At 43.7% G+C, this 13,734-nt stretch overlaps 1 protein-coding gene across 3 annotated transcripts in view; it reads left to right on the top strand.

The window, feature by feature from the left end:
* The first annotated feature begins 5,174 nt into the window (after positions 1-5,174).
* The window catches only part of EEA1 (early endosome antigen 1), a 77,816-nt gene continuing 69,256 nt past the window's right edge, over positions 5,175-13,734 (top strand). For 2 of the 3 annotated variants that reach the window (XM_054826642.1, XM_054826662.1), the window contains exon 1: positions 5,178-5,338. In XM_054826642.1, the coding sequence (XP_054682617.1) occupies positions 5,315-5,338 (24 nt within the window). In that variant the 5' untranslated portion in view covers positions 5,178-5,314. Of the gene's footprint in view, positions 5,339-13,734 lie in introns of all 3 variants that reach the window. The other variant, XM_054826651.1, reaches the window with a different exon arrangement.

Below are 13,734 nucleotides of genomic sequence, written 5' to 3'. Positions count from 1 at the left end.
CTGAAGTGAGAAGGGAATGGGCCAAGTACAATCGGGGACTAGTTCAAAGATGGACTAAAATCACCCTATGGGTTTTGCTGAGCTTCTTAGGGAAGCAGAGGTGACCTCTTGTGTCTTTCAACATCCTTCTCCCCGCTGCATACCTTTTGAACCCATGGGGCAGTTTAAGTCTAAATGGAGAGAGGTGTAGATGTCTCCAAGGTAGTTACATTTCTTGGGTTTCTGACAAAATTGATGACTTGGGAGAGGTAAAAGATCCACATTTATGCTACTGGAAAGATCAGTGAGCCAAGCTGATGTACAGGGGCTCCTGTGCGGCTCTGGATTGACCACGGCACGTCCTGTCTCCCGTGTGGTGGGGGCCCTGAGCGACCTTGGAGAGACAGGAGATGGAGTTTCTGTAAAGGTGAAGCTGTGGGGTATGGTCTTCATGGGAAACTAGACTTCATTTCTTTCACTGCTTATAAATCATTTGGTTATCACCACCTAACTGATTGCCAATAAATGTACATTAGTAGTAATATTTGACTTTTCTATAATGCTTTTCATCACAAGATTCCAATTTCTTTTCACAATAGAGAGGTATCAGTATTTCCTGTTTTTGTAAGTGAGGAGTGTTACTCAGAGGACTAGTTTTGGGCTGAGTACAAAATCATATGCAGTCTCCCCAGTCTTAGACTAGCACCCAAGCCACTGGATAATCTTGATTTGCTAATACCAGTTTAAAACAACCTTAAATATTTTTCCAGGCCAAACACATTTGTTTCCCCTAATAAAGCTGAGGGGGAGCCAAATCGTAAATAATGAAATACTGAGAGTTCAGTCCAAACTGTCAAACTGTTTTGAAGGCAAGATAGATGCTGCCATTTTGATACTTAGCCATTGTCCATTTTAAAGTATATTCCTACATAAATAGTAAGATCAGTAACAAATATAGATTTTCATATTCCGAGAAGCCTTTTAGCTGTTCTTAACTGGGTATCTTAGTTCTCCTATGGCTATTGTGGAGCAGCTGTGCCCTGTACGTACAGGTGGCAGCTCTGTCTGGCAGGGTCCGTGTACCCCCATGGTATGGCAATGGCCCATCTGTGCTGCTAAGGAGCCCTGCCTTCAGCTGAAAACGCACTTGCGCTGAAATCTGTACTTCCTAAGCCTTGTGAATTTTGTCATATGCTTTTATGACTTTGTGTCTTTGTAGGCCTACAAAAACTGAAACAAAATGTGGAATTTCTGTGGTTTCTAATCTTTTCCACCTTTTTGACTTTTCGCCTTTACGTGTCACTTTTAAAATTAATTTTTCTTGATGTACTGTGAGTCTCACTGATGTCTCATCCCAACCATCTAACACTTATTTCTCCATATCACTAGTTTCACCAAGAACTTCTCTTTTATCACGTGTCTTCTGCCGTTGGCTAATTCAAGCTTATTGGTGCTGCCTGCAAGAATGACAAGTTTCAGTTATAGTTTCTCAGAAAAATGAAGAAAAGATGAATCCAAACTGCATTCTGCATGTTTTGTTTGCAAATATTTTTGAGGGACAAGAGTATCAATAGCTGAAACATTCTTCTTCACCAATTTACATTTGTCCAGCCACGTTCTTCTTAAATGACAATTCCTAGTAGGCATTTTGATGAAATGCTGCTTTGATTTAGAAACACCCAAATCCTGGTTTTCTATGAAATACGTGCTCATATGCCACTTGGAGGAATTTGAAAATCCCAGGTGTATGTTTTCTCTTGGTTTCAGCAATGTTGTAACTTAGGCTGTACTACTTATGAATTACAGTTTTGCACTTAGGATAGCTCGCTTCTTTTTCTAGTCACAAATTTACTAACTTAATCTGTTAATCAAATGTTATGTACTTTACCATCATTTTAGAATCCAAACTTCAGGCGGCAGGTTTTCTAAATCACTGAGGACTGAACAGGAGATGATGGCCATAATCTTAATCTCTACATTGACTCCTTGGCTGCCATTTTATAAATATTCACAGTAGTAGTTGGAAGAATATTATAACCAATTTCCAAGAGATAAAAAATTTGCTGTGCTTGTATCTTACCTGTTAGTTATTATGGTTTTTAACATGCAAATCCTTTAAAGAAACTGTGTTCAACTGAGTTTCATAGAGTTTAACTTGAAAGGAGAGTGCCTCAGAAAAAGAGGTGGGTGAATCTGAAAGCTACTTGCTAAAAGTATACGAGCAGCATATAGTGACAGTCAAAAATGTACAGTTAAAGAGCCATGGGAAAAAACCTAAAACAACCAGAGGCTGATGCCTTTTATAAATAGGATACTTAAAAGCAACATCTTGAAAAAATGAGATACTTTTCCAGTGCAGCACGTCACGAACCCAAGGAGCTTGTGACCAAGAGATTTGGAGGTCAGGAACTTAATATGACTGAAAATAATAATTCATATAAACACTGAAAACATGTGAGACAGTAGCCCAGAATCTTTGCAAATGTATGGGCCACAAGTCTATGCAAGCATATGTGCTGTGGACATACCACATATTATTTTCCCCGCCATTTTGTACCAAGTGATCGTGGTTCCTTGTGGCCCTTAGTCATGGCAGAAGATTCCACGGGTAATGATTCCTGTGAGCACCAGTCCAGGAATCATTGCTTTTATATGGCTATATGCATAGCCATTTAAAAAAAAAAAAAAAAAAAAGGCTGTTATCTGTTGGGAGGTCTGAGAGGCGTTAGTTCATGCTGGGCCATCCTGAATACTGCTTGTACAGTCAAAAGATTGATTTCAGTTCCCTACTGAAATAAAGGCATACTGGCTTCCGCAGGTACGCAAGAGGTTGATGTAGTTCAGACTTTCAGCCTTTGGCTCCTGTTTAGAGGATGAAATACTTGCTTCCAGCTGGATCCGGGCAAGTCTTTGCTGTGACTGTGGTCTGAGATTTTCTGCCACCAATGGAGTCCATAGAAAGGCACCTTTTAACCCTCCTGTCACCAAACCCCTCACAGAGTTTATGAGGTTGGATGAAATGAAAATTTACAACTCCCATGCCTGAGGACATCAACTATATTCTAACAGCCTGAGATTTCAATATTTTTATGTGCATTCTCTGATATTTAGTAAAGGCAGTCACACTGCAGTCTTTACAGGCAGCAATCAATAGGGTCTCACTCCTCTTCCTGGCCGCCTACTTAAATTTGTAGGAACTTGTATCCTTGAGGCTTATCTGGCTCTGTTGTATTTGACTGAAATTGGCCGATGGATTATTAAGTTACTAAGGGAATGATGGGTGGACAGGGAGACAGATGCATATGTTCACACAAACATCCACACAAAAAAAAAGGATCACGCATTTCTTTGCAAGACTTGTCTAAGAAAATCCTCCTCTGATGTAAGACTTTTAACTAGTGTCGTCAAACGTCTGTCATCTTCCTCTGAGCACTCAGGAATTGCTGGCCTGGGAGAGTAAAAAAATGTGTTGCAAAGACGTGGTGCTTAACTTGCCTGGGAATGGCAAATTGAGCACTCCAGCACTTCATCGTCTAGGCTGTCAATTACTCTTGTTGAAATATCTTGTAAAGGGAGTGAGGTATTAAAATTTGCAGTCATTTTGATTAGATTTACAGTAAATGTCTACAGCCTGCCTAGATATTTAAGGAACCGTACAGCCAAACAAGAACAATCCTTTTCCTATTGTTAATCCCATGTACAAAATTCTGAAACAAACCTCATTGCTGCCATACAGTACGCCAAATTTCAAAGCCATTTCGTGCTATGGACACATAAATGAAAATTATCTTAGGGATGTAACCAAAGACATCACCGCTTGTCAGCTGAAGCCATTACCAACTGTGTGTGTTCTCTTAACCCGCCCCAGCTGTGGCCTAAATGACATTAGCATGGAACACACTGGAGTCTGTATCTGGAGTAAACCGAGTTCAAACATGTAACGCTGCTGTGCCTCAAGCCTTAAGCTGCTGCACCGAATCCTTCTGGTCATGTGCTCATAACTCATACTAAGTCTGAGGATTTTAGAGTGCTTAGAAATGTCAGCCTTTGAGTGGAAAAATGTTTTCAATCTTTGCAGCACAACTGGTGCTCTGCTATGATATTTACTTGACAGAATTAGTCATTGAACAGGTTTATTATTTACTCATGATCCTTTGTCTTGCATCCAATATGTAAAAGTTGCAGCTTTAGAACAGAACAGGGAACTGTGGCATGTTGAATTACGTATTCTAGAGGCTACTGGCATTCCAGCAACTCTCCTGCCATGTCTCATGTGGGTTTTTGCCTCAGCACATACAAGTATAGATTCTTTCTCGGTTGAACTGATGTTTTTGGGCTGTATTTTTTTTTTTAAGGTAGGTGTGTGCTTATGTGAGCAAAATGTTATTTTCTGATATCTAAAAACCACCCAATGGGTCATGCCCCAAGGTTGCCTTTTCAGTTCAGGGCCTGAAGGAAGCAACTGCTTCTTCAGAATCAATTTCCTGTTAATTATCCAAACCAGAATGTCTTAATGTCCAATACTCCTTTAACCTGCATTCCTCAGTACTTTCAATACCGCACGACTAACAAAATAAACACGGAGCTGCGTTTGCGCTCTGCCTCATACAGTGAGCCCTCAGCTGCACGTTCGAACTGCAGGTTGTTTCCTTCCCCTGGCCAGGACCCTTCCAGAGAAATGACAGCGACGAGGGGGCTCTGCAGCTGCGGGGCGCCTGGGGCAGCCCCTGAGGGGAGAATGGCCGTGCTGCCGGGGGACTGGAAACCCGCCCGGCCTCCCCCCAGCCAGCGCGCTGCGAGGGCACTGCAGGCCGGGCTAGCAGAGGACGAGGGCCGGGGGGAGATACCGCCGTCCTCCCTTCTGCCCCGCCTCAGCAGCCCGGCTCCCCCGCCGGCGGCAGAGAGCAGGCGGCGCTCCGAGAGCTGCGGTGCTGAGGACGGCGCGGCGGGAAAGAGCCCAGCCCGGGCCCCAGGCCCCCGCGAAGGAGATCAGGTCGCAGAGCCCTCACCGCCACAGCCTCCCCGTCCCGAGGGGCAGACCCCGCCGGCCTGGCTCCTCTGCCCGGGCACTCTGCGTCCTCTCTCCCCCATTTCTTCTTCCCCCGGCTCCCCACTGCCGAGCGGCAGCAGTCCTGTCCCCGCCGGGCCCGTCCCTCCTCGGGGCGGTGCGTGCGGTCCCGCCCCGGCGCGGAGGCTGCCCCGCCTCCCCGGCGGCTGTCACGGGGCGAGCGGGCCGCGCCGGGCTCCTGCGGGGCGGGGGCGGTGCTGTGCGGGGCCCCGCGGCTTCCCCCTCGGCCTGGCCGTGGCCGCCCGGCGGCATCCGGGCTCCGCCACCATGTTCAGGCGGATTCTGCAGCGGGTAAGGCAGCGAGACCCGCCCCAGCGGCGGCGAGGGCGGCGTGCCTTGCCTTGCCTTGCCTTGCCTTGCCTTGCCGTGCCGTGGCGTGGCGTGGCGTGGCGGGGAGGTGCCGCTTCCTGGTGCCGGCCGGGCTCGGGGCCGGGCTCCCCCCGGCGGGGCCGGAGCCACCGGCCAGTCCTGCGGCGCAGGGGAGGGGGTAGGCCCGCGGAGGCCGTGTGCTTGTCCGCCGCCGCCCCCTCGCCTGGCCGCGGGGGCCCGCCCGAGCTCCGACGGGGCGGGACGGGACGGGGCCGCGCTCCCACGCCGCGTCCCGGCTGGGAGCGGCATTGTCCCCCGGGCTGGGCGGGGGTGCCGGCGGCGGGCGGGTCCCCGCGGCCGGGAGAGGGGCCTGTTGGTGGGGCGTGGGTCGGCCCTGCCCCGGCGTGGCTCCTTTGCGCAGCACGGCGGCGTCTCCGCCCGCCGCCTTCGCTCGTCGCCGCGGCTGCGGGCCGCCTGCGCTTGGGGCAGGTTCAGGGGAAGCCCAGCCTGGGCAGAGCCGCCGGGGGGACCCGGGGTTATTTCCCTGGGGGGCAGCTAGCAAACAGGCTCCTAAGGCCGAAAGCCAGCCCAGCCAGCCACCGGCCAGCTGTCTCCCATGTTTTAGGAACCGGCTTTTCTGGCAGCTCTGCCTGGTTTGACAAGCCAAGTCGTGACACTCGTTTATGAAATCCTTTTTGCCTTCTAAAATCCTCGCGTGGCTCCATGGCGGTGTTAGTCACCTTGCAGTTCGCCTATGGCTCGGGTGGAAGCTGTCAGGAAGGTGCTGGCGAAGGGCAGGTGTCGGCGTGGCTCAGGGCTCCGGCAGTCCTTCGTCACTGGTGCTCGGCTGGAGGATGCACCGAAAAGGGTTGAGTCACGCCGGCGGTGGAAGGCAGCGCTCCAGATCTTGCACTGCAGGAGAGTGGTGTCGGTGTCATGCAGAAGACGCTCACGGATAGAGGGGAAACCAGCCGCCCTCGGTGTTTTATCTGGTGTTTCGTTTGAAGCGTGCTGTCTGCACCTCTGTGAATGGGTGTTTTATTGGAGATGCTGGCACGCTTTTCTTATCTGCCATGCAAGGAAGCATTGCTACAAGAATGAGAGTTAACAGAGGGGAAGAAAGTACATCGGTATGCATACCACCAACTTTTTCAGTGTAAAGCGTGCCTCAAATTGTTTTTCGGTCATAGACTGTGCGCAGGTGAAGATCACTCCGGGTCTGTTTGGAGCTTTGTGTTTACAGGGAAGAACTTCCTTCCTGAAGTTTGATGGGAAGCCATGTTAACAAGCAGGGAAACTTAGTACAGATTTAATTAAATATTGGCAGCGTTTAACTGGGTATTTATTGATTCTGAAAAATAACAGGCCATCAAATAAAGCTTGTATGATGTAGGAAAAAGCTAGATACAGTGCCAAAGGAAATTTACCCCAAGTATAACATCAGCTAAACACTTCCTATAAAAATCTAAAGTCAGTGCAAAAATTTTTGTGTGTTAGAAACGGCCATCTTCTCTGAAAAGTTTAAACAAATAACTGTTCCCCAGTGAAAATGACAGGATTACAGCAGAGCTAATTGCCAGCAAAGGTGAAACAGACTTCTTCCTGCCCAAAAAATAAATAGAGAAATGCCAGGATTTTTAAAGGTGTTAATCTTTTAATTGGTGCAAATAACTATGCTTTAAAAATCCATTTCTTATTGAAAGGGCTTTAGGCCTTTTATAAAAGTAGTGATTGTGTACACAACCTCATACATACCTTTTTGACTTAAAATCTGCGGTTGGCAAAGCATGAAAAAGACTCCTAATGTACTTTGGTGTTAATAGTGAGCCTTAGCTTGCTGTCAAATTTGTTCATAAAGAGCCTAAGTAGTAAAATCTTTCATGTCTGTGAGGCAGTAATTTGAAGGCTAAGGAACCTCCTCTTGACCCTTTTCTTCTGCATCATTAATATAGCTGGCAACCCCCCCCCACACACACCTTGTGGTCACTGAAATGTAGTTGCTTGTATATGAATTGGGTTTATTATTTGATTATAGGTGATGCCATCCTTTCTAGCTGGATGGCTAGTCATTACTGGTGATATAACTTGAGTTATGAAAGTATGTTTTAAAAAGAAAGGAATTCTTTATTACATTCCTTTTTTTTGTGTGTAACTCAGCTGGCCATCAAGTTGCAAAGGAGGAAGACAAAAGCCACAAAGATACTGTTTATAGTTTTAGTCACTTATTTGAAATTCTGATTACTGAAATTTTAAAACATCAGATGTTTCTTTTTTTATACTTCTTCTGTTCCCTGATTACCTTTTTATTTCTTCTACAGTTGTAATTTCTGTTTTTAAAATCATCTTCAGTGACTTTGAATGGCATATTTTCAAAATAGAAAGTATTATATACTCATTACTACTGAACATTGCTCATTTAGTTTTTGAAGTTAGTATCTCCGTGCTGTCTTCAACTAGGTCCTTGTTTCAGGTCCTTTCCCTGCAAGCTGTTTCCAAATTTTATGTATGTTTTCAGTGTGACATCTCGGGGATCCATCTGTTCTGTACGTTTGCACCGTAAAACCCCTTTTCATTCATTCTTGCCACTTTTCAGTTTCATGCATTTTTTGTCATGCTGATCTAGAAAAAGGTAGTCTTTTCCAAAAGGCATCTGTGTGGAATGTCTGAGACAGAACTTTCCTGCCCAGGTATTTTGATTTTTGTCAGTGTATTCTTTAGAGACCTGTCTTTTCTTTGTTGTGTTCAACTCTGAAGGCCCTTTGTGGCCATCGTGTCCCCTCCCTGTTGTTCGTCTGCTGGTGGGACAGTGGCTGTTGTCTCTGGTCTGTTAAAGCAGAGCTCACTTCTTATGTTTGCAAGATACCAAAATTTGGAAGGAAAAAAAAAAAACCCCTTTTTGTAAGGAGAAGGCATTTATTTTCAGCTGGTGGAAAACTGATTACTTTGACCTTCTTCTGAGCCTTCTTCCCTTTGCTCATGTTTTGTAGTGAAGGACTCATCTGTTGAGCCAGTGTGACTGCTGTTTACGTTGGTTTTTTTCTTCATTCTTTGTGTTTAACTGCTGTCTACAACTGTGAGGGACTGTGCTGTGCTTGGGTGGTAAGATCCTATTGCTCTGTTTCTAACAATGCTTGAGTTCTTGATCTTGAGATCTTGGGGTCTAGGTGGAGAACAGGGCTTTGCGGGTGTTTCTGTAGCTCGGGTAGTACAGTCACCTTTTCTCTTACTCCAAGCTCAGCAGCAGAGATACTTACTTGTTTGGGATGCATTGCATCTCATGCCCTACCTGTAATTTTCTTTACGTTTATAATTGCAGGGCTCGCTAGATAGAGTATTTACACGGATGGATGCTGAGCTGGAGCTGTGCTTGTGCCCTCCCTATGGGGTCGAAGGAAGCACGTGTGCCTCTTCCTGGGCACAAGGTCTGCTTGTGTGGAACTGATGGTGCAATGGGAAAGACAGGTTTTATGCCCTATGAAGTCAGGAGTCATTTGATTTTACAGAGGCATAAAATAGCGTCACACTTCTTTAGAAGTAAATAATATTACTGTTCTGTATTGCACTGTGCTCAGATTCTAGCACTGAGAGTTGTTTGATAACAAGGGCTTTGGCCTTCTTATCTTCTCATTCTTGCATCTTGTTTGTTGCTTCAGGACCTTAATATGTTTAGACTATAGTACCCTTCTGTAGTATTTAGATCTGTGCTGGGAAAACTGTATAAATGCATATTTGTTCAGACTTTCTCAAGGCTTAACGTATTTTTTCAAAGGTTTAATTTATTCTGAATTTAAAACTGCTGAAAAGAGTATCATAACTGAATGGAGTGTAGCTATAGACAGATAAATGACTATGCAAAAATGACACACTAGCGATCCATATTTATACTCCGTCATTTTAATGCATTAGCTTAACTCATTCATTATATAATTTTCTATTCCTTTTCAAATAGCAAGCTGCAATCGTTGTCGTCCTTTTTGTTGTTAATGATGTTTCTTTATATTAGCTTGCAGTTTTGAGAAAACACAGAGAACAACATTATGAAGTTTAGCATATTACTTCTACTACTCCAGTGCTAGTAGTAGAAACATATGCTTCTCTGGAAAGTAAACAAATATAACTGAGAACTGGGAAAGAAATATGCTGGGTAAGAGACTAATTTTGCATCAGTCTTTCAACTCCAGTTATGCCTTTAAGGGTCAAATGTTAATTTTGTAAAAATACGTATACAGAAGCCTGTGTGAGAAGTTACTTTTCCTATGGGATTCATAAGTCATTCTTTTGGTCCCCTGTATAGTCCAACTGAAAATAAAGAGCATCATTCTGAGTCTTTCCTTAGTTCACAAAGTCTGAGTTCAATATGTTGTGATTTATTGATTTATTTATTTGTTTTCTTAATGGAACATGATGTAAAAGTGGTCTGGGAGCCCAGCTTACACGTGTGTGAACAGATTTGATCATGCAATGATCAATTAAAAAAATATTCCAAATCCCTCATTGTTTATTTTGCTGGTGAAGGATGTTTATATTGCAGCCTTGAAAGATAAGTCAATTGCATTTATGGTTGTGGTTTCCATAACATCCTGCCTATTAATTTTTTTCTTGCTAGTCTGTAGTACTTTGAAAATGGATGCTATGGGGTGTTTCTCCTGATCTTGAAAGTTACTTAATGACCTCTTTCCTTCCCACCCTTCTTCCCTGTGCATGCCACTTACCAGAAAAGGCCACCTATTTGTACTAAGCTTTCTAAATCTAACTTGGAATTAGGCTTTCTCTTTTAAAGAGAGCACATTGTTTTTTTGAAAGGTTAAAAGGATTTTACCAGGTACTGTTTAATAGTTTCTGTCTTGTATATTATGCGTAATAAGACATGCCATGCGGTACCTTTTAGTGTGATTATAGCATGTCTGAAGTGTTTCATAAAGCAAATACTTTAATCAACCATGTAGTAATAACACTGTACTTTTAATATAAGAGCTTTCATCCTGGAGGTTGTAATAATCTCCAATTTGTAGTGTTAGAACTAGCAGAACTTAATATGCAAATCTCATTGTGAAATGCAGTCAACTCTGGGGTGAAATGTGATGGGCGATTAACAATGCACAGTAGCATTGTATAAGAAGTTATGATGTAAGGTGAAGAAAATATTTTGTTAATTGTCACAGAAGGTTCTTGGTGTTGGGACAAAATGGTTCTTTAGGTATACTGAAAGCATACGCTCAGGTATTGCAGAAGTGGGGATAGAGATGGTTGGACCATCTCTTATTGCCATTGGCCAGGCTATCAAGTTTTGTTCAGGTTCTTCCTCTGCTCTTATGTCCCTGTCCAAGGCTATGTGAGGGCACATTCAGTTATTCCAGCTGATATTGCATAGCCATTAATGCTGACGCTTTCTCCATTTCAAAACTTTTTCCATTCCTACTTGTGGATGTAGATGCTGGGACAGATAGGGGTCCACATTCTCAGGCTTTCTAGAACAGAACAGTCGCTATAGCTAACTGCCTTGTTATCACATTCAGATTTCTAAAACCTCTTTAAAAATTCTTCACAATAAGAAATTGATTCTTAGATCATGAAAGTTCAGCTCCTTTAAGGAAGAAAGCTTTGACATCTGTCGTCTTCTTCCCTTATGTAGACATATGCGTATATACATCTTCTTTGGATTCTTTGTTCTTGCACAAAATGGATTGACAAGCGAGCCTTACCTCTGGGTTGCATGATTGTGGTTTATGGATTGCACGGAAAGGAACTTCTGAACTATATAAACCAAATAAAACTGTTTATAATGTTAGATGCAATATTATAGCTTATCTGTCTTACTGAGAAACTTGGCTACACGTTACCGATTGTTATAGATGTTATTCCTCCGACTGTCAATGCACACAATCCATGTCTTCGTTAAAAGAGTTACTAAACTTGCATTTCAGAGCTCTCCTGCAGGACATGTGTTTCCATAGGGCAGCGCTTCAGAGATTGCAGAACAATTTGGATGGGAAGGGAGCTCAGGAGCTCTCTAGTCTGAGCTCCTGCTGCAAGCAGGACCAACTCGGAGGTTAGGAGCAGGTTGCTCCGGTCTGGCCTCGCGCTGGAGAAGCTTTTTCTTATGTTGAGTGGGAATATCTCTTGTTTCAATTTGTGTGTCTTGTCCTCCTGCTGTGTGCTGCTGGGAGTAGCCTGGCTTCCCCTTTTTGATGACCTCCTCTTAGGTGGTAGTGGGGTTGCTGTTAGCCCTTCCAAAGCTGTCTCTTCTCCAGGCTGAGCCAGCCCTGTTCCCTCAGCCTCTCACCACAGGGCAGGTGCTCCAGCCCCAGCTGTCATGGTGGCCTTTTGCTGAACTCCATCTAGTTTATCAATGTCCTCCCTGGACAGGGAGAGCCAAAACTGGATGTAGTATCTCAGTGTGGTCCAACGTGTGCTGGCCAGTGGGGGATGATTTCTTCCCCTGGTCGGTTGGCTGGGCTCCTGTTAATACAACCCAGGGTGCTGGTGGCCCCCTCTGCTGCCAGGGCATGCTGCTGGCTCCTGGTCAGCTTGCTATCTGACACAAGCCCTGGGTTCTTTTCAGCGGAGGCCTGTGTTGCTGCCAGGGATTTTCCTTCCCAGGCACAGGATTCTACATTTGTCCCCGTTGAATTGCATGAGGTTCCTGTTGGCCCATTTCTCCAGCCCAGCTAGGTCCCTCTGAATGGCAGGCCTGCCCTTGAGTGTATCAACTGATCCTCTCAGTTTGATGTCATGTGAAAACCTGATGAGCATGCACCTGTGGTCCATGCTGGGATGTGCCTTGTTTGTATCAGTGACCTGGAGGAGTACTAATGCCTTTGCTTTGGTGTGCTTTGCATGTGCATCGTATTCTTTGCTTACAGCCTTTTTTGCCTCTCCTATTATTAACTTGGAGAGCTTGCATCACCTTGTGTATTGCTTTTGTATGCTGTACTAGAAGGAAACTATATTGCATTCTTATTTTCTTTAGAAGCATGAAACAGCTAAAATAAAAAAAGTATGCGAGTAGGAAAACCAGTGTATGTTGGTCACTTAACTGATGATCCCAGAGAAGGCTGGAATGAGGAGTGATGGTCCTCGCCTTCACTTACTGTCGCAGCCCTGATAGCTTGCTGCTTCACTCCTCCTCGCTTCCCTTTGGCCAGTCTTTGGAGTCTTTCTAAAATTGAGCTGTATCACACTGGGAATTAAGTCCTTAATCAGTAAACTTGAACTTTTTATTACATTTTCTTTTATTTGATTAGTAATAAAAGGCAGTTATCTTTATGAAAGTTGGACATAGAACATTCTTATTTTCGAAGTATGGAAAAGTATGCATGCTACAGATGTTGTAAAAGGTTATCTGGCTGATTTGTCTGGAAAAAAAAAAGAGGATATATTTGAGGAAGAAAATTCTAAAACAAGTAAGATTTTGAAGACACGAAGATCTAGAAACTAAAACTCTTTATCTGCTTCTGTCCCTCTCTCTGTAGATTTGCATCTATATATTTAAAATTCTGTATCTTTAATCCCTCTATATTAGATTAGAAAATCCTTTATGGCATTACAAGTATTTCCAGATGGGCTAAAATACAGCAGTAGCATTACTTCATCTCATTTGCAATTGTCATCATGGAATTAGATAATGAACTTTTTGTTTTTGCTGAAACTAGAATTGCATATCAGTATTAAGATAATTTCTTTACTGATGTTTGAGAATGCTAACTCTTCTGCCATTGGTCAAGCAGCGGCTTTCTGGAGATGAGTAAGAGAAGTTAAATCAAATTTAAATCAAAGTTATAGTTAAATAAGGATTATAAGCTGTGATTCATCTATCTAGATTTTGAATCATGTAGCATTTCAAATTTATTTGCTTATTTTCTCTAAATCCATAGTTTCACATCAATACTGTTGTTTCAATTTTCAACATATTCACAGGAATTTATTTTTATAGATTGTCTTACTGATTAACATGTTTTAGCTTTACCACAGGCTCGATTTTTATTTTTATTTTTTCCAAATTAAGGCAGTGTACCTGCTTTTGTGCTTGTTGTATCAGCAGGGTCCTCACTCTCTAGTTTTCTGTCTCTCAGATATTTCAAGGCTTGTTCAGATTGTGGACAAGTTATCAAGAAAGTATTATGATACTAGTATACTACTTCTGAAACTGTTTAGACTGCAATTTCTAGCATTTAGAGATACAGAGACCTAATTTAACATCGTAGTGAGTGATGTAAGGACAGAGTTTAGCCTAATTCTGTGTTTGGTGTTGAGTGTGCACATGGGGAAGTTGTTTAAAATCCTGGCCTTTGCTTCTGGTGTCTGCTTGTTCTTTGATGCATGGAGAGTCTTGGATAAACGCCTTTGCTGAAGTGTTGCACTGAAAATTATATAATTGC

Source organism: Grus americana, chromosome 1, assembly GCF_028858705.1.
Source record: "Grus americana isolate bGruAme1 chromosome 1, bGruAme1.mat, whole genome shotgun sequence".
Taxonomy (NCBI): domain Eukaryota; kingdom Metazoa; phylum Chordata; class Aves; order Gruiformes; family Gruidae; genus Grus; species Grus americana.
The sequence above is the reverse complement of the archived record's forward strand: the minus strand, read 5'-3'. Positions and strand labels throughout refer to the sequence as shown.